The following is a 25,835-nucleotide window of genomic DNA, read 5'->3' as shown; positions in this document are numbered from 1 at the left end:
TTTTGGTTTATGGTATGGCTAAACATTATGGAAATATTTCACTGTGGCTTCCAGTGAGATTCAGTATGCTTGGAAGGGCAGGCCCTGGCACCAGAATGCCTGAGATTGAATTCCAGCTTTCTGGGTTGCTAGTTGTGTGACCTTCAGCAAATTATTTAAATTGCTTGGTCTCACCTCCCTATTTTCAAAATGAGGGACAGGTTATAATGACTTTAGCATCATTGAGTGGGTGTGATGAATTAATTGCACAAGTATAAGTGACCCATAGTGAACACTGTATGATTGTTAGTTATGACTATTTTTCTTACTTAGAGCTTTGTGTATCAAATGTTTCCTGGCAGTCTTATGTTACTAACTTTAATATTCTAAGACCTTCATGTATTTCTTTCAGTTTTTATCTTGTAAACTCAACAATAAAAAGTGCTATAAAGAGTGATTGAATAGCTTGTCAAAAGTTCCACAACTTGTAAAATGACCAAACAAGTTTCATCTGATTTTCAAACCCTTACTCCTAGCAATGACATTGACCCACAACTAGGAAATACATCTCAATTTCTAAAAGTCTACTAATTTTATCAGCAGCACCTTCTTCCTCCACAAGGGAGTGTGCAAACATTTTTTCTCTTACATTCAAGAATATTTTAAAATAGACATGCAAATGTTTGAAGATTATTAGAAATCAAAATGGCATATAATTGCTGTCTCAGATTTGTTCCCATTTTAAACTATCCAAGAAGTTTAAAGGAAATTCTTAGGTGCAATATATACATATATATGCACATATATAATATATTTAAGTATATATTATACAGATGCAATTTTATTGGTCTAATAAATGTATCAGGTCTAAGAAGTATTCTGTTATGCTTATTTGTCACAATAATTCTGGTTTTTGGACATAGACTTAACTTTTCGGTGTGAGTATTATAAGGAAAATAAAAAGCTCTGGTGGTCATTGTAATGCAACCTGCACATATTCATTGTATTTTACAGAAAAATAATTTTTTAAACTTTGAAAATCATGCCTTAATACAGGATAATGAAGTAGATTTCACTAAAGATGCAGAAATAATATACTACTTATTTCAAACTAAATAAATGAGATTTTGAAAAATCTATTTCAATGCTATATAAACATTCTTGTTATTATCTGGTTAAAATTACAATGAACTTTGCATTCCATATGAAAAGCAGCCTTTGAAATTCACAGGTATATCATAGGATACTTTCTTCACATTAATTTGTTGCAATTGGTGAATCCCAAGAATGCTGCTTAATTAATTTAAGGCAGTGTCATTCTTGACTCAGTTTAATGTGTGTTTCTTGAATTCAAATTGCAGCCTTTAAAACAACATAATAAAGACAGAAGCAAATAGCAAAGTAAAAAGTAATTGCAATAAGCTATCCTCCTTAGTAATATTTGGACATTTTAGGAAAACGGTGTGTTGGACTGATGTGCCCAGATAACCTTGCCAGGATGATTTTCATGTAAACCAGTGTTTTTTGGAAGTGACTTCAACTTGTAGGAGACATTTAAAAATATCTCAGGAGATACTTGGTTATCACAACTGAGAGGGGTTGCTACCATTATCCAATAGATAAAGAACAAGAAGGTGGCTATCCCTTCTACAATGCACAGGACTGTAGCTCCCCACAACAGAGAGCTATCTCATGCAAAATGTCAACACTACTGTGGTGGAGAAACCCTGATCTAAATGATGCCATGCAACAGAGTCAATTATATTTACATGACTTGTTCATATAGTTTCTGAGTATAATTTATAGATACTACATAAAAATGGAATGTTTTGCAATCAACACATAACATTTAAATAAACAACTCATTTGATCCTTTGGTCTTCATGTATTACTAAACCGCTTCTTTCAATGATTTACAATAATTTAGAGTGTTGTGTTCTACTTCCTGTACCTCTTAATTAATCCATATAATTAAAGGTTTCATCTTCAGATAACACTATTTTATGATTCTTTCTGTTGTTTGTTGAGGGGGTTGTTAAAATATAGTCTCCACTTTATCCTGGATTAAATAGAGGTGTCCTGGACTTTCTTGTTTACAAGGTCACAGATGTGTGCTCGAGATAGCTATGACAATGGTACTTTCTCAGACTATAAGATTCTCAGTATCCTTATACCTCAGAGTGTCTCTTATCTATGATATGCACTTATTTACCAGAAAATATATCTAAAGCATCCATGGCATATGAAATATTGACACTCCTGACTGTGACGAGGTTGTTGTTCAGGCAGAAGGAATCATTTTAGTGTTGATTTCCTGAACGATATGATTTGCTTGTGTGGGGATTAAGTTATATAAGAGACATCTGTGCCAGAAAGATGGTCAGTGTTTAAGAAGATTGTTAAAAAATAAAAGACAATGTGAGATGTGAATCTGATTATAATGTAGTTTGCCATTTATGGAAAATTCTACCCTTCAATATCTGATTTTCATATACTTAGATGAAAGAATGTATAGTTATTTGACACAAAATTCTTTTTTTGCATATTAAATATATGTCTATTGATTTCTACAACTGGGAAATGATTAATGTTACTGTGCTATGAACCCAGAAATATTGAATAAGGCACTTCTGAAAATAAGACCTTGAAGTAATATACCATCTGTGTTGAATTACCCATGTATATACCTGCCTTGAGTTAATTAAAAGTATATTGTTAGATTGTAGAGCCATACAAAGTGGCTATTTTTTTTTCATCATGGAAGTTATTTCTTCCCTATTAATTATAGCATTGAATATTTTACCTTTTTATTCTTCAAATATATTACCCCAACTACCTATGTGCTATAACCTGAAGAAATAAAATTTTTGAGACTCTTTCCTGATATATGATAGGGGGCAAATTAGATATTAGATATTAGATACTACTTTCTTTAATGTGGATGTGAGATCAAGAGTAAGAAAAGGCTCCATGAATTGAAAATAAAGTGTTATAACATTGTTATTTCCTCTTTACTTCCACCATAACCATATTAAAAGAATGGATACATTTCATGTTATGACTACAAAGGATAAATTGCCCTACTCATAAACTTGCAAAGAAACAAGAGATAAGTTGCTTATGGATAGAACATTGGATGGTGTCTAGAATTAATGAGGTTAAAAAAGAAGTCTTGGAATGAAATTGATTCAACATTTTAAAATCTAAATTGAAGACTGGCTCCGCGGCTCAATAGGCTAATCCTCTGCCTGCGGCACCGGCACACTGGGTTCTTGTCCCAGTCGGGGCGCCAGAATCTGTCCTGGTTGCGCCTCTTTCAGGCCAGCTCTCTGCTGTGGCCAGGGAGTGTAGTAGAGGATGGCCCAAGTGCTTGGGCCCTGCACCCGCATGGGAGACCAGGAGAAGCACCTGGCTTCTGGCTTCAGATCAGCGTGATGTGCTGGCCACAGTGCACTGGCCGCAGTGGCCATTGGAGGGTGAACCAACGGCAAAGGAAGACCTTTCTCTCTGTCTCTCTCTCTCACTGTCCACTCTGCCTGTCAAAAAATTAAAAATTAAAAATTAAAAAAATTAAATTGATAGATTATAAGCTATAAAATCATCTGGACAGCAATACTGTGTTAAGATATCTGTGCTATAGAAATACATTCAAAAGCAAGCAAATTGCAACATTCTGACAGTAAGAAAATCTATGAACAATCTTAATATCTAACAATAGATGATAACTAAATAAAAGTTGGTCATGCATATAACTGAATACAATGCAATTGTTTGAAAGAAATAGATAATGTAAGTGTGAATTTTGGCTTATCTGCTCAATCACTTTGGAATCTTGGCCAAACATTTGTTTCTACTACAGCCTCACACACCCTTCATCTGTAAAATGTGCATAAATTATTCACCTTAAAATTTGTTTGTCAACTAAATGACATTTTATGTGAAACACTAAACAGAAAACCTAAAAAAGGTAAATCTCAGTATATTTATTGTCCTCATCATCAAAATAAATTAATGCGATATTTACAATACATCATATAGGGAAGAATGAAAACATATCTGAATTATTTCATGATAACATTACATTTAAATTAAAACATGCTTATAAAACATTGTGTACTTACAAAATTATATGGGCATCAAGTGGGAAAATGTTATTAAAACTTGATTTTGTGATGAAATTTTGTTGGATTTTGGTCACAGATCTGGCCACAAATCATTAATCTCCATGTACCTCAATGAACTAGAATCATCTCTAGTATCCTCTTCACTTCTACGATGCCTTCAAGGTTTTTCTCTATAACTTTGTCAGCCTCTGTTTGTCTTTTAAAGGTCCTTTGTTCCCTCACTCATTGGATAGAGGACACTTCATTATACACTTTGCAATTTTCTATGGCAGAATTGGGGGTTATTATCCTGGAAGCTCAAGTAGTTGAATTGAAAGCCGAGTTGAGGAAATTCATTTAATTTATTTGAGTATTCAGCAGAATTTATTAAGTATCTAGTTTTGTGTAAGGATCATATCAGGTATTGTGCATTGCATAGATTTAACCCTTAAGAGGCTTGAAGTCTGTTAAAGAGAAACATGTGTTTAAATAGCTATAATATAATCTGTTAAAAATACTATAACCAAATATTGATAAAAAGTGCTATATGGGCTCAGAGAATGGAGAAAAGATTGCTTGGTGAGGGATCTGGGAAGATTTAAGAAGAGAGGAACTATATTTAAATATTATCCAATTCTCATTAAAACTCTGTGAGGTAGGTATCACTCACACGCCAGATATAAAATCAGAGAGGCTGCATCCAAGGGGAAAAAGTAAAACAAATGGCAATGCCAGGATTCAAACTGAGGTCTTTGACTCCAAGCCAACGTTCTTATTTTCTCTGCCATAAGGAACATTGGAAGAAGGCCATATTAAGGATAAGAACCAGGGTGAGGAAAACCATATGAGCAAATACCCAAGGAAGGGGGAAGGGCAGGTGAAAGAGAGATAAGACATTGTGGTGCTGTGAGCTAAGCTGCTGCTTGGGAAATTTTCATTCAATATCTAAGTGCCAGGGAGTGAGTTTCATGTCTGCCTTCCATTCCAGCTTTTTGCCAGTGCAAGGCAGCAGATGATGGTTCAAGTACTTAAGTCCCTGTCACCCACCTAGGGGACACTGATAGAATTCTTGGCTCCTAGTTTGGGTCTGATCCAACCCTGGTTGTTGTGGCCATATAGGGAGTGAATTTGGCTCAGCAGATGGATGGCGTCTGTCTTTACCTTTCTCTTTCTCTCTCCTTCTCTTGTCAGTCTGCCTTTGAAATAAATAAATAAATAAATCTTTCAAAATGACTCAGACTCCTTTGCTAGTTTCTTCTTAACTCTAGCAATTTAGATTTTGGAATTCCCTGGAGTGCACTCTCTAGGACTTGTTTCTTTTCTCTTTCAAATTCCTAGGACATTTTATATACTTTGGTGGCTTACACAAAAATGACATCTGTATGCTGACACCTGCCACATCTTTATCTCCTACTCAGACCTTTCTCCAGAAATTTAGCTACTTATTCAATATTTCTCCTTTAATTTCTAGCAAGTCCTAAAACTTGATATATAAAAACTGAATTTGTTTCCACAGAGCTCTCCACTTCAGTCAATATGAAACTACTCTGCTTTTGTTCAAGTTAGATACCTTAGTGTCCTCCTTGACTCTTCTTCCCTTCACATCCCACATCAGATCCAACTAGAAACCCTTCCAACTCTCCATAATAAATTCAGAATCCTACAAGTTCTTAATACAGCCCTCTCCCCAACTCAACCACTCTCATCTTTCTCATCTGAATTACTCCTAGTGTTCTCTAATTGTTGCCATAGATTCTGCCTTGTGCCCTTATTCTTATTAAGATGTTCCTCAGAGTGTGTCCCTTTTCTATTGAAAACTCTTACAAAAAGCCATTCTCATGCAATGTTAAAAGTATGTATTGTAAAAGTTAAAAAGAAGAATAAGAAAGGAAGGAGGAAGGAGGGTGGGAGTATGGACAAAATTCTCCATGTGGGACCCTTTCTGATCTTTGCAACCTTGTATCACCTTCCTTCCCAGTCTTCAGGTTCTACCCAGATTTTTCACATGACTGGCTTCTTTTTTCTTTTCATTCATCAAGTTTCAACTAAGGCCACTTTTTAGAGTCCTAATCTGTAAAGCCTACAGCCATAGTGAGACTGTACACTTTGTTTACTCTTGCATAGTCAATTCCCAGGACAGTGTCACAGCACAGGCATGCCACAAATATGTGTTAAATGAGAATACACAGCTGGAGCAATAAAAGATCATGGTCATTGTACTTCTTTGTTAATTTAATCTCTCTACTTGACAGTTAATAGATCTGTATGAATGAGTTAAATAATGAATTTAAAATATAAAGAAGATAATATTTCAAAGATTCCATTTACTGTTTCTCAATTGTATATAGCTTTTCTAAAATAACTAATAAAGTGTTTGGGATTGAAATTTCAGCTTCATTAGTTTGAAGGGTGACTTCAAACTTTGAAGAGTATTGATAATTTCTTTCTTTCTTTTTTTTTTTTTTACAGAAGAACAGTTTAGTGTACATTAAGTAAAGATTTCAACAGTTTGCACCCCCATAGAAACACAAAGTGAAATATACTGTTTGAGTACTCGTTATAGCATTAAGCCTCAGTGTACAGCACGTTAAGGACAGAGATCCTACATGAGGAGTAAGTGCACAGTGACTCCTGTTGTTGACTTTACCAATTGACACTCCTGTTTATGGCATCAGTAATCTCCCTATGCACCAGTTATGAGTTTCCAAGGCTATGGAAGCCCCTTGAGTTCTCCGACTCTTATCTTGTTTAGACACGGTCATAGTCAAAGTGGAGGTTCTCTCCTTCCTTCAGAGAAAGGCACCTCCCTCTTTGAAGACCTGTTCTTTCCACTGGGATCTCACTCACAGAGATCTTTTTGCCAGAGTGTCTTGGCTTATCAATTCCCAACTTGACTCTCACTGGGATTAAACATGACAATAGGTCTGATCTGATTTCATCATCATTTAAAAAAATCATCTTATTTTTCACTTTATGTTTCTGTGTGGGAGCAAACTGTTGAAATACTTACTTAAGGTATACTAAGCTGATCTTCTGTATATTAAGATAATCGAAAATGAATCTTGATGTGAATGGAAGGGGAGAGGGAGTGGGAAAGGGGAGGGTTGTGGGTGGGAGGGACGGTATGGGGGGGGAAGCCATTGTAACACATGAGTCGTACTTTGGAAATTTATATTCATTAAATAAAAGATTAAAAAAAAAAAACTTTGAAGGGTCACATATCATTTGGTGCTCTTACATAACAGTTTCCTATTTTCTTATTGGGTTTGCTCCCCAACATTGTGGATTTAATGATAAGTTGTACTTCCTTTCATTTCAGAGTCTTCTGTTTGTCTGCAGTAGAATTCACAAGACTGCAAGACTAAGTATTGTTCCCCAGGTTTTCGATCTAAGAAAAGTAAAAGGGAGATTTGAGAGCATACATGATTTCCCAATGAGAAAATTAGCATTGCTGTTTATTTCCTCCCCCTTTACCTAGAGTGCCAACTTTTATGCCTAGACTATTTTTTTTTCTCTACATGATCAAATACCTTGTTTTTCTGAGCTATCTACTTAATTGATAAGATTTTTTATTGTGGTGTTTGACACTCGACAGAAACTTTCTCTGCTGCCATAGGAATCAATAAAAAAGAAACAGTGAAAGTAAGAGTTAGAGCGACTTGAAGTGTAGTTTGAACTATATTCATTTTCTGGCCAGACTGGAATTTTTGCAGAAATTCTTATGTTTTATAACCATTACTATTCTTCTTAAAATAGAATTTAGTTGAGGGACAAGTAATTGGCACAACAGTTAAAATGCTGCTCGGTACTCCAACAGCTCATAAAAGAGTGCCTGGGTTTCAATTTCAGCTCCACTTCCAATTCAACTTCTAGCACCCTACGAAGCAGTAGACAAAGGCTCAAATACGTGGGTCTTAGCAACTGGGGTGGGAGATCCAATTGAGCTCCTGACTTCTTTATTTGGCTTTGCACAGCCCTGGCTATTGCATATTTTTATGAGTAAACCAGTGAAAAGAAGATTGATTCTCTCTCCCACCCCTCCCCTTCAGTGTTTGTGTGTGTATGTGTGCCTTTCAAGTAATATATAAAAATTAAATTAACAAAGAAATTTTAATGCACACACCAAATCTGTACATATATATATATATATACATGGAATATCATGTGATTTTATAATACTTGTACACATTGTGCTATGTTTAAATCAGGGCAGTCATATTTGTCTTCTCAAGTATTTATTATTTCTTTGTGGTGAAAACATTCGAAAATGTTTTCTTTTAGCTTTGCTGAAATATACAGCATGCTGATAATTGCATAAACTGCTGAAGAAACATCACCTCTATTTGAGAGGTAGTGTTGAGGAAATTAGTCACTTTGAAACAATTTGAATTTCTTGGCTGACAGAGATGATAACATACAAAATAAGTCTCTCACACAGTCCTTTTATCTAATTAAAATCACAATTTGTCAGTCTTCTTTTATAAATCATGCTACATTTTCCTGTAGGAAACTGAATAAATTTCCTCTTCCAAGAATTTAAATGGGAATATATACTGTATTTACCACTGTAGTAAGTTTCTATTTAAGAAGGATAGTTCCAAAACATTCATCCTTCCAGGCCTTTGAGCCTTAACATTGTAGAACGTTTTCCTGGATAAGGGCTAATGGACTGATTACTGTGAGTTTTATTACATGACTCTGTAATTACTTTGAAGACTCTCTGGAGGATCAAGTGCATTGCCAGAGAATTTTCTTTCCTCAGCACCTAGACAGAGAATGCTCTTGGACATTTATTAACAAAAAAGTAAAATACCTTGAATAAATATAACTGTTTAATTTAAAAAGCCTTTGCATGGTTGATATGTTGATTCCCACAAGGACAGCCTAACACAACACGAGTATTGTTGCCATTTTTCAGATGAGGAAAGCCAGTACTGTGAGACTAAATAATTTACTAATATTTCTTAATAGCAGAACTGGGATTTGAACTGGAGTATTATATTCTCCAAATATTCATGCTCATTTTAGTACTCCTTGATAACTATTTGGAGGATATTTTACTTAGTAATATTCCAACCTTCCTTCTCCCTTGCAATTAATTTAACCTAGCCCTCCTCATTTGCCTTTGTTATACCTTATATATAATAATTAGATACAATATGTATTTATTACTGGCAAGATATTAAACTTGCTTTACATTGGATTTGAGAATAGGTATCTTTTTAATTATGCAACTTTATTTTTGTAACCACATGATTAATATATTAATAAATTTGGAAAGAAACAGAATGCATAATGAGAGACAATTGCCCAGACTCATCACTCAGAGATGATCAGTGTTTAGTGTTTTGGGGGTATACTTACAAGAGCTTTAAGTACATGGTATATTTTTGCTTTTAGGCTGCTTTCACATCCCTGACTGCTAAATATGATATGGTTTTGCATGCTTCATATAGAACAAATGAAAAATACTAATCCAGGCAAGCCAGAATCAGGAGACTGTATTAGGTGTTTCATCACATCATTAAGGAGACACACAAAGGAAAGTCAGGAAGATTTTTTAGATTTTTTCCTTTGTTATCTTCATCATTGAAATTCTCTTTTTCTCCACTAGTGTTGGCCATCAGAGCATCCCTTAAACTAATTAGTTACATTTGTAAAGACTCATTCTGTTTTTTTTTTTTTTCCTTTTTTCAGGTTTTGAAGATCATGATCTCATGTATGCATTTAATTAAATGGCACCTGGGGACATGTTGGTCCTTTAGAGAACACATCTGAATTGCTGCCTGATTTCTTCGTTTGAAATTTAAGATAGGACACTGTTTGATTCTGCCAGAACTCTCCTAATTTTTCCCCACCATGCTGTCTTCATTAGCTTGAACTCTTTTCCTAAAATGGTCCTTCTGTTGATCCTGTCAGTCCTGCTTTTGAAAGAAGATGTCCGTGGGAGTGCGCAGTCCAGCGAGAGGAGGGTGGTGGCTCACATGCCAGGTGACATCATTATTGGAGCTCTCTTTTCTGTCCACCACCAACCTACTGTGGACAAAGTTCATGAGAGGAAGTGTGGAGCAGTTCGTGAACAGTATGGCATTCAGAGAGTGGAAGCCATGCTGCACACCCTGGAAAGGATCAACTCAGACCCAACACTCTTGCCCAATATCACACTGGGTTGTGAAATAAGAGATTCCTGCTGGCATTCAGCTGTGGCCCTAGAGCAGAGCATTGAATTCATAAGAGATTCCCTCATTTCTTCAGAAGAGGAAGAGGGCTTGGTACGGTGTGTAGATGGCTCTTCCTCCTCTTTCCGCTCCAAGAAGCCTATAGTAGGGGTCATTGGCCCTGGCTCCAGTTCTGTGGCCATTCAGGTCCAGAACTTGCTCCAGCTTTTCAACATACCTCAGATTGCTTACTCAGCAACCAGCATGGATCTGAGTGACAAGACTCTATTCAAGTACTTCATGAGGGTTGTGCCTTCTGATGCTCAACAGGCACGGGCCATGGTGGACATAGTGAAGAGATACAACTGGACATATGTGTCAGCTGTGCACACAGAAGGTGGGTTTCCTTTATATCCTTTGAAGGTATCTTATTATGCTCTCGATTGATTTCTACTTAACATTTTCAGGTTGTGGAAGGTTATACTATATCAGACTACTTTGGATATTTTGAGTCATCTGCAATATGCCAGTACTCTAAGAAGGGAGACATAGTAGATACATAGAGAGGCATGGATTCAAACTAATATGAAGGGTTTTTTGAGCATTATTTGTTGAAATGGAATTCTAAACATTATGTTTTATATTATTTCTACTTGTGCTATAGTGATACCTGTTGTTATTTGTTACCGGAGGCTTTTATATTTTCTGGATTGTCATTGGACACTTTGAATTTTTAACATTTTATGACTGCTCCTACTGTCTACCATTTCTGATAAAGAGAAGTACACATAAATACATAAAGGATGTAAGACAGCCCGCACTACTCCAGGTATATTTTAACAGAGGATTAAAAAATAGTTTAGTCCTATAGCTAGTTTTCAGTAGAATTTTTAACAAAGTGTGAAATGGTAATAGAATGAACCCATTTTATCATTGTGTAGAACATATTCATGAGCATTTTTTAGTAATTCAACATAAATTTCCTTTATAATTTATTGGTTCTCTATGCTCAATGAATAGAGAAGAAGGAAAAAAGTCTGACATTTTATAATAATTAGTCCTTTGTTGTTTATGGTGTTTCAAAATGCTTTTTAGTGCATTATTTACCAGTTCTTGACAGGTTGGTTAGGATTGGCTCTGTTTGATTTACAGAATTAGCATGACGCCAGTGATGAGACTCACTTGTAATATTATGCTCTGGGATAATAATATGCTATATATTAATCACTAAAGAATACTGTAGATGAAAAACATTTTACGAAAAACTAAATTTTTGTGAAGATTAGAAAAAGTTCTGAAAAGTAATAATATATCATTATGATTCAGACAACCAAGTCCTATAATATGAGGGGTTAAATTATTGGTAAATTAATGAAATGTTCAGGATGAGTCCTCTTCAGAGATTTGGAGTGAATCATCAATCAGATATGGTAAAATTTTGATTATCAAATAGCATCATTTTATAAATTACACTGTGTTTCGAGTCATTAATAATATTTGAGCTGCACATTAATATTGTGAGCTTCTATTTGGATTGATACTGTTCTATTTCTGGAAATTTTCATGTTTAAGCTGATAGTTTACTCAAAGACATATTGATATATATAATATTTGATCAATAGACAGGTATTTGGACTAGGAGAACTTTCAATTTTTTTCCCTTGAATATACTCCAATGCTGAGATTTTCCTTATGAAATAACTATTTTATTTGAGTCTGTCAACAAGCCAGTGATATAGATAATCCAGAAATATTATACCAATTTTAACATGCAAAATCTTTAAGACTTTAAATAACTCATCCAGTATGTACCTAATAATATGTACTAATTTTAGAGCCAGAAATAAAGCTCATAGCCACAGACTTTTAGTTAAATGTATTATTATAATTTAAAAGAATTCAATGGAATCTTAACATGAGGAGATACTCATGTAAAATGTATTGATAAGACAAATATATATACGAGGTCCTCTGATGGCTCTGTGGAGACCAGCCCTGTCTGGTCACAACCCTTAACGGATTTGGAATTTCACAAAGGAGATGAGGCATGCACAGATATTTATAGAAGCATAATTCAAGATGACAGGAAGTTACAAATATGTCTCTAAAGTATATTGATGGAAGAAAAAAATTACTTGCTCTGTGGTTATGGGTGTCATGGTGGAAATCCTAGAAAAGGAAATGGAACTTGACAGTTGGATTTTAACTGAAACAATACTGACAATTGGTACAAAGTGAAAAGGAATGATGTGCTGTGGTGGGCATAAGGAAATTTGAGGAGGTGAGAAACTAAAACATATGTTTGAAAAGGTCAAGTATCACAGTGTGCTTTGATTTGCCTCAAATAAATTTTAAGTTTAATCAGGGACTTTCTTCTATCCTCATAAGAATAGAGGTAGGTCATTATATAGAGATGCAAATGCAAGATTGTGCTTCAAGAAAAACTCAGAGTCTTGACTGTTGACTTTTACAAACTTAGAATGTTATTTTCATAAAAATGTACCCCAATAGTAATATGGTATTCTAATACAATAAATTATCATACAGTTATTCAATTTATGATTAGGTAGTTATTAAAATGAAAGAGAACCTTTATAGTAAATAAAATAATAAAGATCTCTAAGATTATTTTAAGTGAAAAACAGATGTAGTTCTATATATGTAGAATTATATTCATATGAAAGTAGATTTTTATGTAAGCTATTTGATTGAGTATGCAAAAAATTCCTCTCAGAGAAGAACAAAATTGGGAAGATTTTTCTCCTGGGAGAAATTCAAAGTAGTTAGAAAAGAGGGTATAATTTGAAATGTTTACTTTTTAAGTGTAACTTTTATGCACATGAATTTGAAATTATATAGCATATGCAGAAATTATCTACTGCAATATAGCAATCATAAGATAATATTCTATCTAGGAGAAAAGTAAGTAAGACAATGGATTTTATTGCCAAATTATTCCGAAGGGACTTGGATGATGCCAAGTCAAGTACTTTGATCATTCTGAGGTTGAAAAAAATGCACCTTGGCTTGTTGTTTTATGTGGTTAAATGAAGAGGTATTTATCTTTATTCAATCCCATAGAAATATGTAGACAATGGATTTTTGTGATGTTTTCTTACACTTTATTGGGACAGTTGTGACATGGTTGGAGTTTTCACAAGCAAACTCCCCTCTAGGATCAGAAAGGTGCTTAAATAAAAAAAGATATAGCTCTGCTGTGTACTGTGGAAGCTTTCCAAGGTGATGTCTCGTTTTCTATGTTCAGCCCTGAAGAATGGCCCAGTTGGATCTTTTATGTAATGATAATGTTGGTTCTTTATTCTCTTTCTTTGGCTGGGTTGGGGTAATTCTCTCTAGCCCTGAATTTATTAGTTGCAGTTCCTTATAATTTAGTTTGCCATCCTTACGATTATCTACCTTTGCTCAGTTGATGTTTCTCTTACTTTTTAATTTTTTTATTAGAAAGATTTTATTTAAGGTATACAAACTTCATGCATTTCATATATACAAATTTGGTAGCATAGTGATTCTTCACTCTTTCTTAATGATGGAAATTTCCAGATGCTTTCGTATGAGCCAGGAAGGTCTCTGAAAAGGTGTGGTCCTATTTTCAAAAAGCTTTTATCCATCCAATTGTCCATTTATTTATACTTAAATCTGACAGAATTGTGTCACATAGTCCTCTTAGCAGCCATCGCAAGATGTTCCCTCAAGAAAATGTGTGCTATCACAGAATTCCAGAGGAGAGCACAAGGAGACCTAGGTTTCAGATTTAATTTTAATCTCTTACATTTATTTCCTGTGAATTATGGATTCTGTAGCCTTCTTCAACTTGTTGTATTGCACAGACACTGTGCCAAGAATGTCTAAGCATAGAGATTCACAGTATAAACCAAAAGAAGAGGATAAAAGAAAGCATTTTTTTTTTTTTAACTTTAGACCAAACTAGAGCTTCAACTATATAGAGCAGAAGAACATGTGGTGACTCAGAAGAAAAACTTCACACCAGTTAGCACTCTGTGTGCTTTAAGGAACTTCAAGACATCCTCTTTCTCCGTGCTTTTGCAAACTGTGGTACACGTGCCCATTTATAGCACAGGATGGATGCGTTTTCCTATTTAGGGGTGTGCCAGATTGCATTGATGACTTCCATTGATGCTCCCTTGTATCCACATCCTTTGCTTTGAATCTTGATAGTTCCTTTCTACTCTCATGCATCACTAGCCTAACAATTGCTTTGGCCAAAAGAACTTGGTGAAAGAGAGGGCTTCCTCCCTAGTCCAAGTTGAAATGTGATCATCACCATGAGAAGGAGGAAAGCACCCAGATATTCCAGATACAGTCATTTAGTACCATTGACCTCAACCACATGAGAGCACTCAGTGAAGATCAACACAATTGCCTGCCTGACCTACAGCTAATTGCAATTCTATAAATTAGAGCAGCTGGAAACATAAACATTATCCAGCTGACCATTATTCTGAGCAATAAAAAATTGCCTTCAGGATAGAGTCCAGTGTAAGCATATTCATCCCACTGACTTTAGACTCTAACTCCCCTCCTCCTGAATGGGATACTAATGCCATGTTTAAAATTCACAATCAAAAGATTAAATTTGTTAACATGTATTAATATTCATTAGATGTAAATGTGAAATAAAACAGAATAAATGCTGTGGGCAAGAAGGAATATTTAAATACTGCACCCAAAATCCTGTGGCTAGAGATTTGATAGTTCCTGGAAAGCCTACATGCTTTAAATAGTTGAACACTTGCATATATTCCATTATTCCATTCTTGCCCTTGATCTAGCTCAGTTTCATTGAGAAAACTAATTACTGCACTGGGTTTTATGTAGACAGCCACATATTTTCCCACTTCCCAATTTTTGCAGACCCTAGTTGAAATTCTGTTGTATATCCCAAGGGCTATCACAGTAGCTAGTATGTAACAGGTGCTCAAAAACAATTTACTGAATGGATAAATTTGTATTAGAAAACTATGTACCTTACTATTTATGAATATATAGCATATGAATTAGTAGCAGATATATTTTTCACAATTTTGCTACTTTATAAAAATGAGGTGCGAAAATTCCTCCTTTGATTAATTGTGAAATGCTGTTCACACTCCCCTCCCTTTTCTCTTTCCACTGGTGCTTCATTTTCTTATTTCTTTCTAATGACATAGAGATACTAATTTGATCTAGCAAGAAGCACATCAGAAACACTTCAAAGGAAAGGTGTGCCAATAAGTTTTATTGGTAAGATAACATCTCTGAAAACATAAATTATTTTATTTATTTATTTATTCACTTATACTTTTAAAACTTTTATAAAGGGAACAAATTTCTTGTATTTCATATATACAGTTTTTAGGAGCATAATGATATTTTATACCTCCTTTTTTCTTATTTTAATTTTTACTATGATATGTTTTCAGTTTACTTTGAAATCTCAAGGTTAACCCTCCACAAAATAAAGAATTCAACAAGTGATATGAAAACCACATAGATGCTAATACTATGACAGTTTTAGGTTATAATGTTGATTTCCATAAATTACTTATTAAAAATGTGGTAACTGTCAAGTTTTTGTTTAAAGACTTACAGGTGATTCATAGTCTATTTGCTTAGTGAAACTTCTAAGAAGTGGAAATACTTTTTTCACATTTCATCTTTTCTACTAATTGTGATCGTGTTAAGACAACAATTTAGTTTGGAAAGTTAATAAATGTCACTACAGAACCAACCGAGTAGTTTTTAAGTGGTTTCATTTTGTTTCTCCAGGAGTTGAATACTTGAAAGTTGAGATGAATTTTGGGATGATTGTGGTGATAATTCATACACACAAACTACCATTAATTGTGTAGAATGTTGACATTGAAAGGGTCTTGAGTACTAAATCTAATGTCTTCATTATAGAGTTCAAAACAAAGAGATAGAAATGTCAAGTAATTTGGAAATATTGTCATGTAATTAGTTACAATGTTGGAACTACTAATTCCTGTCCAGAGTTGGTTTCTACACCATTGTTGGGGATTATTACTCAATTTCTTTTTGCCACTGTGCTTATTGTCCCTCTGTTGCACTGTTTTATTCCTTTCCCATTTATCTCAGTGGCACGAATCTTTCTAAGGAATATGCTGAAAGTTGTCATGACCATCTGAAAAAGTAGCAGAGACCAAAAGATAAGTAGTTTGCATGAAGACCAGCCTTAAGAAATAGCATGCCCCTCTGATGTTGATCTGTAAAATAGAGGAAGTGCTTTTTGGTTGGATCATATTGAGAATTTTCAGAAGTTCAGGTTTCTACTTGCTCTATAAAATTCTGGAAACATTAAAGTCCCAATATTTCTAAACTTATGGATTGATTATGAAATTTTATTGGTTTTCATTGGCATCATATTATATAAAATCAGAAGATGCAGAGACTTTTAGGGAGGTTTCTCACTAATTAGGTTATAGTCAGGAAAATGTGGAAATTCTAATAGAAAAGAAGCAAACTGTATTCATATATCACTATCAGAAATATTGTTAGTGATGAGAGAAGCACAGGTAACTGTGGGGTGAATGTTCAGAGGGAAGGTACCCTGCCTGTTTTCTGCCCTCCGAGATAAAATTGTACATGGAATCTGAGAAACAGCCTCTAAAAGAGCTCTTATAGTCTCTCTCATGGGAAAAATGGGATCTAGTGACTTATCTAGCTGATTTTCTTCCCTATTTTCAGGTTTCTTTTTCATTAGACAGTTTCCGACATGGATTCTGACTCACCTATAAGAGATTCATGCCTGAGATAACATTCCCAGGCACCATTGCTATCCAACTACTACTGAAAATACCAGATTTCCCTCTGTTTATCCCAAATATTGCATGCCCAGGATAACTAAGTTAGATGGCCTCTGATTTCAGAGGCTGTCATGGCAAAGCTTTCCCAACACCTAGGTAATGCTTTGGGTGATACATCTTGTGAATAGTTTATAGCTCCAACTAATCAGAATCTACCTTGAAAATGAAGATCATCTCTGAGTGTGGTTGTCTGCCAGGTATTTGGTGTTTACCTATTTTATGAGTGAGAATTACACCCATGTATGCTTTCCCTTAGTCTCCTTTATTACAGATCTCAAGGAGATTATATTATTGCCCAGGCTTTAGAGTTTGAATATTTGGAAAGTTCAGTTACACTCTTTACTAAATAGCTGATCTTGTGACTCAGTTTCAAGTCATGACTTTGTTGGCTTCTAGGTTTATAGTATTCAACCATGAGAAACAGATTGCTTCTGAGTGAGGAAAATCAGAAAATAGGAGGTCATGTTGCGATGTATTTATGCTCCAATGTAAAGCTTGTAACATGCAAAACACAGGAGGAAAAACATATTCCACACCACACAGTAAGCTCTATTTAACAAATGCAAAGGAGGCACATAATGAAAATAAGATAGAGATCCACAAACCATAGAGGGACTATGTGAGAAATTGTCCCTCTCCTCCTCCCTCCTTCCTTCCTTCTCTCTCTTCCTTCTCTATCTCCTCATTTTTATTCATCTCTTTTTTAGTACCTAAAGTTTTTTCTTAGGTTTATTTATTTATTTGAAAGGCAAACTTAGAAGGAGAAAAGAGAGAGAGACAAAGACACACATGCATATCCCCCACCCCACAAGAGTGATCCATATGCTGATTCACTCCCCAAATGGCTGCAATGATCAAAGCTGAGCCAAGCTGACTCCAGGGCAAGAAGCTTCATCCAGGTCTCCCACATGGGTGTAGGGGCTCAAGCACTTGGGCCATCTTCTGCTACTTTCCCAGGTACATTTGCAGAGAGCTGGTCAGACATGGAACAGCTGGGACATGAACCAGCACCCCATTTTGGATGCTGGTATTGCAGACAGTGAGTTAACTCACTATGCAACAACACTGGCCCCATACTAGAACTTTTGAAAAATGACTTTTAATATTAGGCTATTTACTAAGTATGGTTAGGATTAATTACATCAACCTCCCATTAATTTGAGAATGGATATGTAATATATGAAAATTTTACATTAATGATAATGGAGTTTGAAAGGTTGAAATTAAAAGAATTTGTTTTGCTAAAATGAGGATAACTGACATCAAAACTAGAGAATTTTACTCTGTAATTCTGAGGAGGTTATGTTCGCTTCTTCCGTCATTTGTCATATTGTGGGGAGCAACTGGGAGCAACTCGGACTAGACTGAGTTACTGGAATTAAGACTTATTCTATGCATCTGCTCTCCCACAATATGGCGCTGGGAGAGGAGAAAACAGCTTCTACACAGCTGCCTTCAGTTCAGCCAATAAACTGTAGGACTTGCTCCTGATTGGAGGAGAGCAGCGTACTCGGTGTGTGGGCAGCGGAGTTGGGATTGGCAGAGGAGGACTATAAAGGAGGAGAGAGACGGCATGCACCAGGAACATCTAAGGGGAACATCTAAGGGGAACACCTGTGCAGCCCCCGAGAGAGCCGGCCGGCGGTGTGCCGCTCCCCCGCGGAAGTGGGGAATGTGGCAGGGGGAACCGCCCTTCCACGGAGGTGGAAGGACCAGCAGCCAACCCGGGAAGGACCAGCAGCAAACCCGGGGAGGGCCGAGCAGACAGAAGAACAGCGCAGGGTCCTGTGTCGTTCCTCCGCGAAGAGGGGGAACGACATCATATGAAAAGGGGCCAAAAAGGTTGTTTTCCCTTCCAATAATCATCTTTTAGGACTTGCTGTGCTTAAGTAACTGCAGACTACACAGGGGCTGTATTAAATTTTAGACATTATATAAATTAACGGTAAAACTACTACTCAAACAGTACTTTATACTTTGTGTATCTGTGTGGGTGCAAACTGTTGAAATCTTAGTATATACCAAGTTGATCTTCTGTATATAAAGATAATTGAAAATGAATCTTGATTAAGAATGGGATGGGAGAGGGAGTGGGAGATGGGATGGTTATGGGTGGGAGGGAGGTTATGGGTGGAAAAGCCACTATAATCCCAAAGTTGTACTTTCAAAATTTATATTTATTAAATAAAAGTTAAATAAATAAATAAATAAATGCAATTAAACATGGCTTGTTCAAAGGAGAGTGACCAAAATATATTAAACTTGTAACAAACAAACAAAAAATAACATTTCCTCAGAGCATAATTTTAGTAGGGAGAAGTGAAGACATGGTAGAATCCTAATTGCCTATTTGAGAAATTTCATAAATTTAGGTATTTGTAAAAATCCGAGAGAATAGGTCTAGGCTTACTGTGTATGGCCAAGAGCATTGCAAAGAGAGCCAATAGGTGACATACCAGAGTAAAAACTGATGTCTGCATTAAGAATCTGTATTTTTTGGTTCAACAAAACTGTTACTTCTATTAGGTGGTAGTGAATCAGTTCTCTGTCACTCCTTTTCCAGAAGTCCATAAGAAGCAACTATTTGGTGGTAGGATTGTAGAAAATGAACTTAAACCTTAATTTGAAGAAGGAGAGGAGCTGGAACATTCTTTTTTTTTTTTGACAAATCCCAATACTGACAATTAAATTTTAAATTTTATATGTGTTCTATTACATTATGAGTTAAAACATTACATGCACTATACTATATATTTTAAATATTTGTTAGTTTTTTATTCCACACCACAGTCAAATAAGATAATCATTTTACATGTTAGAGAATTGATATGGAAAGAGAAAGTGATTTGTGTACAATAGTGCAGCTAGTTAGTGGAAGAACAAGGAATTGGACCCAAGACCAACTATTTTGAAACAAATCTAAACTTCCTCCCTTTGCACTAGAGTAATTGTGGCTTCAAGCATGGTTCTTCCTTCCCTAAGAAATAAAAACACAGTTTGTTTCCCACTGAGAAAATATTTTTGATAATTTTTTTTTAAATCTAACTATGAAAGTCACATCTTTCCTGTTTGCATGCAGTGGAATAATTACAGTTAAAAGGAAATAAATTAAGGAGGAGGCATAAGGCAACAAGCTGACCTCACTGAAAACTTTTTGGGGTCTGATGATAAGCGCAGTTTGTGCCTTGTTTTTTCTAGTCCCATCTCCACTGTAGACTCTGCATACTACCCTTCTGATGCCAATAGGAGAAAACAATATGGTATGCATTTTTAAGAGCAAGGAGACATACTGTTAAATGATGTAGCCTTATGTATGAAAGACAATTCTTTGGAATTCATAATGGGTATGACATATGCAATCTAATTTTAGAAAACTTATAAATATTTCAGAAAGACTTAGCAATTCAACCAAATGTTTAGGAACCTTTTTTCTTGAATGTCTTCTGAGAATGTGAAGTTTAGGTAAAGTACAATTTATAAAACAAAGTAAGATAAGATATGAGAGAACATTTTTAGAAATAAAAGTAGTTCTATGAAATGGATAAGCTACACTGGAGCCATGACCTTAAATTCATAAAGTGTGTTGCAAAGACAACTCTAGAATTAAAGTTCCTTGGCCTTTTGGAATCAATCCTTTCTAAAAAGTAGCAAGTACCCAAGCAGATCCTCATTAATATTCTTGTTATTTGAGGGATTTTGGTCAAGTAACTTTATTTTTCTCAATATCATGTTGAGATAATAATAGCTGCTCAGTAAGATTTTGTGCAAACTAAATATGAAGCACTTAGCATCAAGCTTGGCTCATACCAAGTGTTCAATGAGTACCTTCTAAATTTATCTACTAAGAACTTTTCTTGCTTTATCTTAGCCATGAACAAAAAGCAATCCATAAATGACATTTCAGTTTGGTTCTACCTACTTAAAGTTGACTACCAAATGAAGTAGGGAGTTGATCATGAAAGTGAACAATGCATGTAGTAAGTTTTATCTTCTTACCAATTTTGGTTTTGGAAGTGAGCTTGCAATTATGCAATAAAACATGGGATGGTTAGTGCTTTGACACAGTTATGTCTGAACCCCATACCCCATCCTCCAAATGTTAATATATTTTGAAAGGCCTTGTGTTGTAGTGACACGAGCCAACTCTAGAAAATCCTAGAATCGGACTGTTAATATGGTTGTCTTTGCTGTGTGTATATACATATAATGATGTGGAGATAGAACTATAGAGGATGAAAAAAGAAAGTTGATCTTATATTTAAAGCATTACTGAATTATATTTTCACTTTTTTGAGAGGCATGAGCAACTTTTGTGATAAAATAATCTTTAAGCAACAGATATAAAACTTTTTCATAAATTTCAAATCTGACATACTCATGGAATTTTATGACTGGAAGGTTTGTTAATATAATCTAAATTGTAGCACATAGAGGCATTCCCTTATCCTGAATATAAAGCCAAAAGGAAATAATGTGGAGCAGAGGAAATATAACAGATAATTCTATTGAATAGTTACATTCATATATTGAATAGTTACCAAATTGATGCTCCTCTTGCAGATTGTTGTAGCTCAAATAGTAACGATGACAATAACAACTCAAGTGTTTACTGTGCTTTTGGAAATACTGAAAATTCTCTGTAATCTGTGAAGTAATATAAGATACAAATTTTATTGTTATGATTAGCATATTATTAAGATAATCTGAAAATCAGACCATCCAAACTGCAGTAAAAAGTAGATAAAATATAAAGAGTAAAAAGGATAGGTTTGCATTACTTTCTTCAAGGACTAACAAAAGAGCTATTTCTATCTGTTTCTTCACAAAACCTTCTTCATATCTTTAGGTTATGTAAGTATTTCAGCTGTTATATATCTTACTTTCACCAAATTTCAGTTAAGATTCCAAGCTTTGACTCCCTGTTGGAGGTGGAGAGCCATTTGCTTTTTTGTAAAGAAATGTATTATTATAATTCCATAATGTAGCTTTTTATCCTTTAAAGGCTCTGGGAAAAATATAAAAATTAGGTAAGCAACATGTTAGTTTAACTACAATTTCATGGAATATGAAATTAAAATTTAAATCACAGGTGAACATGATAATTAATGTGCTTTTATTGAAGTAATTTGTGAAAGGATAGGAAATATATCTAGACATTGAAAAAGCTAAAACTATATTATCATAATCAAAAGTAATTTAATTGTTTTCAATCCCTAAATTATTGCCCTTCTCTCTATCATCTGAGCATAATTGGTTCTAATTTTTCATTGAGAGGACCTAAATTTTTTTTTAATTTTTTTTAACTTTTATTTAATGAATATAAATTTCCAAAGTACGATTTATGGATTACAATGGCTTCCCCCAAATACCGTCCCTCCCACCCACTACCCTCCCCTTTCCCACTCCCTCTCCCCTTCCATTCACATCAAGATTCATTTTCGATTATCTTAATATACAGAAGATCAGCTTAGTATGCATTAAGTAAGGATTTCAACAGTTTGCTCCCACACAGAAACATAAAGTGAAAAATAATAGATGATTTTTTTTAAATGATGATGAAATCAGATCAGACCTATTGTCATGTTTAATCCCAGTGAGAGTCAAGTTGAGAGTTGATAATTTCTTTTTTTTTTTTTTTTTTTTTTTTACAGAGGATCAGTTTAGTATACATTAAGTAAAGATTTCAACAGTTTGCACCCCCATAGAAACACAAAGTGAAATATATTGTTTGAGTACTCGTTATAGCATTAAATCTCAATACACAGCACATTAAGGACAGAGATCCTACATGAGGAGTAAGTGCACAGTGACTCCTGTTGTTGACTTTACCAATTGACACTCCTGTCTATGGCATCAGTAATCTCCCTATGCTCCAGTCATGAGTTTCCAAGGCTATGGAAGCCCTCTGAGTTCTCCGATTCTTATCTTGTTTAGACAAGGTCATAGTCAAAGCGGAGGTTCTCTCCTCCCTTCAGAGAAAGGTACCTCCTTCTTTGAAGACCTGTTCTTTCCACTGGGATCTCACTCGCAGAGATCTTTTGCCAGAGTGTCTTGGCTTTCCATGCCTGAAATACTCTCATGGGCTTTTCAGCCAGATCGGAATGCCTTTAGGGCTGATTCTGAGGCCAGAGTGCTATTTAGGACATCTGCTATTCTATGAGTCTGCTGAGTATCTCACTTCCCATGTTGGATCACTCTCCCCTTTATTTATTCCATCGGTTAGTGTTAGCAGGTACTAGACTTGTTTATGTGCTCCCTTTGACTCTTAGTCCTTTCATTATGATCAATTGTGAACTGAAATTGATCACTTGGAATAGTGAGATGGCATTGGTACATGCCACCCTGATGGGATTGAATTGGAATCCCCTGGTATGTTTTTAACTCTACCATTTGGGGCAAGTCAGCTTGAGCATGTCCCAAATTATACATCTCTTCCCTCTCTTATTCCCACTCTTATGTTTAACAGGGATCACATTTCAGTTAATTTTTAACACTTAAGAATAACTGTGTATTAATTACAGAATTAAACCAGTCATACTAAGTAGAACAGATAAAAAAACTACTAAGAGGGATAATGTATTAAGTTGTTCATTAACAGTCAGGGCTATGCTGATCAAGTCACCGTTTCCCATAGTGTCCATTCACTTCAGGAGGTTTCCTTTTTGGTGTTCAGTCAGTTGTCACCGATCAGGGAGAACATATGGTATTTGTCCCTTTGGGACTGGCTTATTTCACTCAGCATGATGTGTTCCAGATTCCTCCATTTTGTTGCAAATGACTGGATTTCGTTGTTTCTTACTGCGGTATAGTATTCTAAAGAGTACATATCCCATAATTTCTTTATCCAGTCTACTGTTGATGGGCATTTAGGTTGGTTCCAAGGACCTAAAAATTTTAAGAAACCATTAATTTCCATTTTTTCATATTAGAACTCTAGGTTTTATTTAAAAACATATGCTGAAAATTAAGCTGACAATATTAATTATATAACTATTTCTATACAATTGAAAAAAGTAAATCCTCTTATATCTAATAAAAATCAAGAAAAGTATTTTGGAGCTTAGTGATACTGTCATTTACCAAATTATTGAAGTATTGAAAATAATTAAAAACTGGTGGGATAATTTAAATGAATTGGAAAAAAATTCACAGGAAATATATTATGCTTTTTGATGAAAAAGTAACATATTTCAATGCAGATTTATAGTAAATAAAAGCACATAAATAGAACTAAAGATCCATGTGATACTAAAATAATTGACTTAATTTATAAATATTAATTGGATATATATGAATACTATGCATTTGATTCTATGGTAGACGCTGTGAAAGAACTGAGTAGAAGCACTTGCCAGCACTTGACTTTTCTCAGGATTATAATGAGCCATGGCTTCACATTAAATGAATTTTACCCTCATAGGAGAAATATGATTACATGTAAGCAGCAGTTCAGAGAGATACCTACACAACAAGGGATGAGTGAATAGTGTAACTAGACAAAAGGAGAGATGGTTTTGTTAATATAATTTGGAAGCTTAGGGAAGTTTAAATTTTTCTTAAAGAAAAGAATCTCTACTTACCAGTCTTCACTAAATAATATAAATGAAATAAGATATTATACCACAACAAAAAACAGAATAGTGATTTTTATCTTTGGTTGAAGTTAAAACATCAATTAAAACATCAATGTGTTGTATTTTGTTTACTAAAAATTATTCCCTACATCCTATTCCACACATCCTAGTGACTTACACTCTAGGATTGAAAGGAACCAAGTAAAACATCCTAGATTGCCTAGTGATTCCATTTTGTTTATACTTGCTGTATGTCCCTGATGCAGTATGCAGATAAGTACTGTTCCATTTCAGAAAGGCTTTGTTAGATGTTTTTAATTGTTCTACTGTAAAACAGTAAAATTTAAATTCTACTCACTGGCATATTGAAGTCAACTTTGAGTAGTAAACTATAAAATTCATAAACACAAGTAATAAAGACACTCTGGGGGATAGACTTTTTAGCATGCCAATTAAGTTGCTTGTGTCCTACATTGGAGTTCCTGGGCTTGATATTTGTGTCTTGATTCCAGCTTCTTCCTAATAGATGCTGGGAGGCAGCAGGTGATAGCTCAAATGACTGGTTTCCTGCTACCCACTTGGTAGACTTTGAATGAGTTTCTGGCTCCCAGCTCCTGGATTTTAGCACCAGGATCAACCCTAGCCATTGTGGGGATGGGGAGTGAACCAGTGGGTGGGAGCTCACTCTCATTCTCTTTCTGCCTCTCAAATACTACTACTACTGCTGCTGCTGCTGCTGCTACTACTACTACTACTACTACTACTAATATACATTCTGGCTTATCAAAATTGAGATAAATTTCATTTTGTGAGTCTTTTGACCTCTTATAATTATATGAATTATCTATGTGAAACTCTAGGAAAATTTAAATACTTTTAACCCATTTCAACTGTACTACATTTTTCTAGCACAAATGTAACGTCATTTAGGCAGTTACTCATAATCTAAAACATTTCTTGGTTTCCATCTCTTTCTTAAAATTCTCAACACACTTTCTCTTCCTAAGTCTTCTAAGTCTTAAGCTCAGTTTTGTTTTGTTCTTTTGAATAATGAGTAGAATTAATGATTGTGCTAAATTGGTTTCACTTATTCAGAATATACCTTCCTTGAAGGAGACAGCATTATTTTGTGACTTTAGAGAATAGTAATCCAGATTTTTTAGGCAAGAAATACTT

At 34.9% G+C, this 25,835-nt stretch overlaps 1 protein-coding gene across 4 annotated transcripts in view; it reads left to right on the top strand.

Annotated features, from left to right (window-relative positions):
* The window catches only part of GRM5 (glutamate metabotropic receptor 5), a 557,227-nt gene that overhangs the window by 5,724 nt on the left and 525,668 nt on the right, over positions 1-25,835 (top strand). For all 4 annotated transcript variants that reach the window (XR_007909731.3, XM_051820841.3, XM_051820823.3 and 1 more), the window contains exon 2: positions 9,780-10,637. Coding sequence is in view for 3 of the 4 variants with exons in the window: in XM_051820841.3 (XP_051676801.2) it covers positions 9,977-10,637 (661 nt within the window). In the remaining variant the exon portion in view is untranslated. The remainder of the gene's footprint in view (positions 1-9,779; positions 10,638-25,835) is intronic.

This window comes from Oryctolagus cuniculus, chromosome 1, assembly GCF_051225735.1.
Source record: "Oryctolagus cuniculus isolate XC-2025 breed Fujian yellow rabbit chromosome 1, ASM5122573v1, whole genome shotgun sequence".
NCBI lineage: Eukaryota > Metazoa > Chordata > Mammalia > Lagomorpha > Leporidae > Oryctolagus > Oryctolagus cuniculus.
Note: the sequence above shows the minus strand (reverse complement) of the source record. Positions and strands in the feature narration are given on the sequence as shown.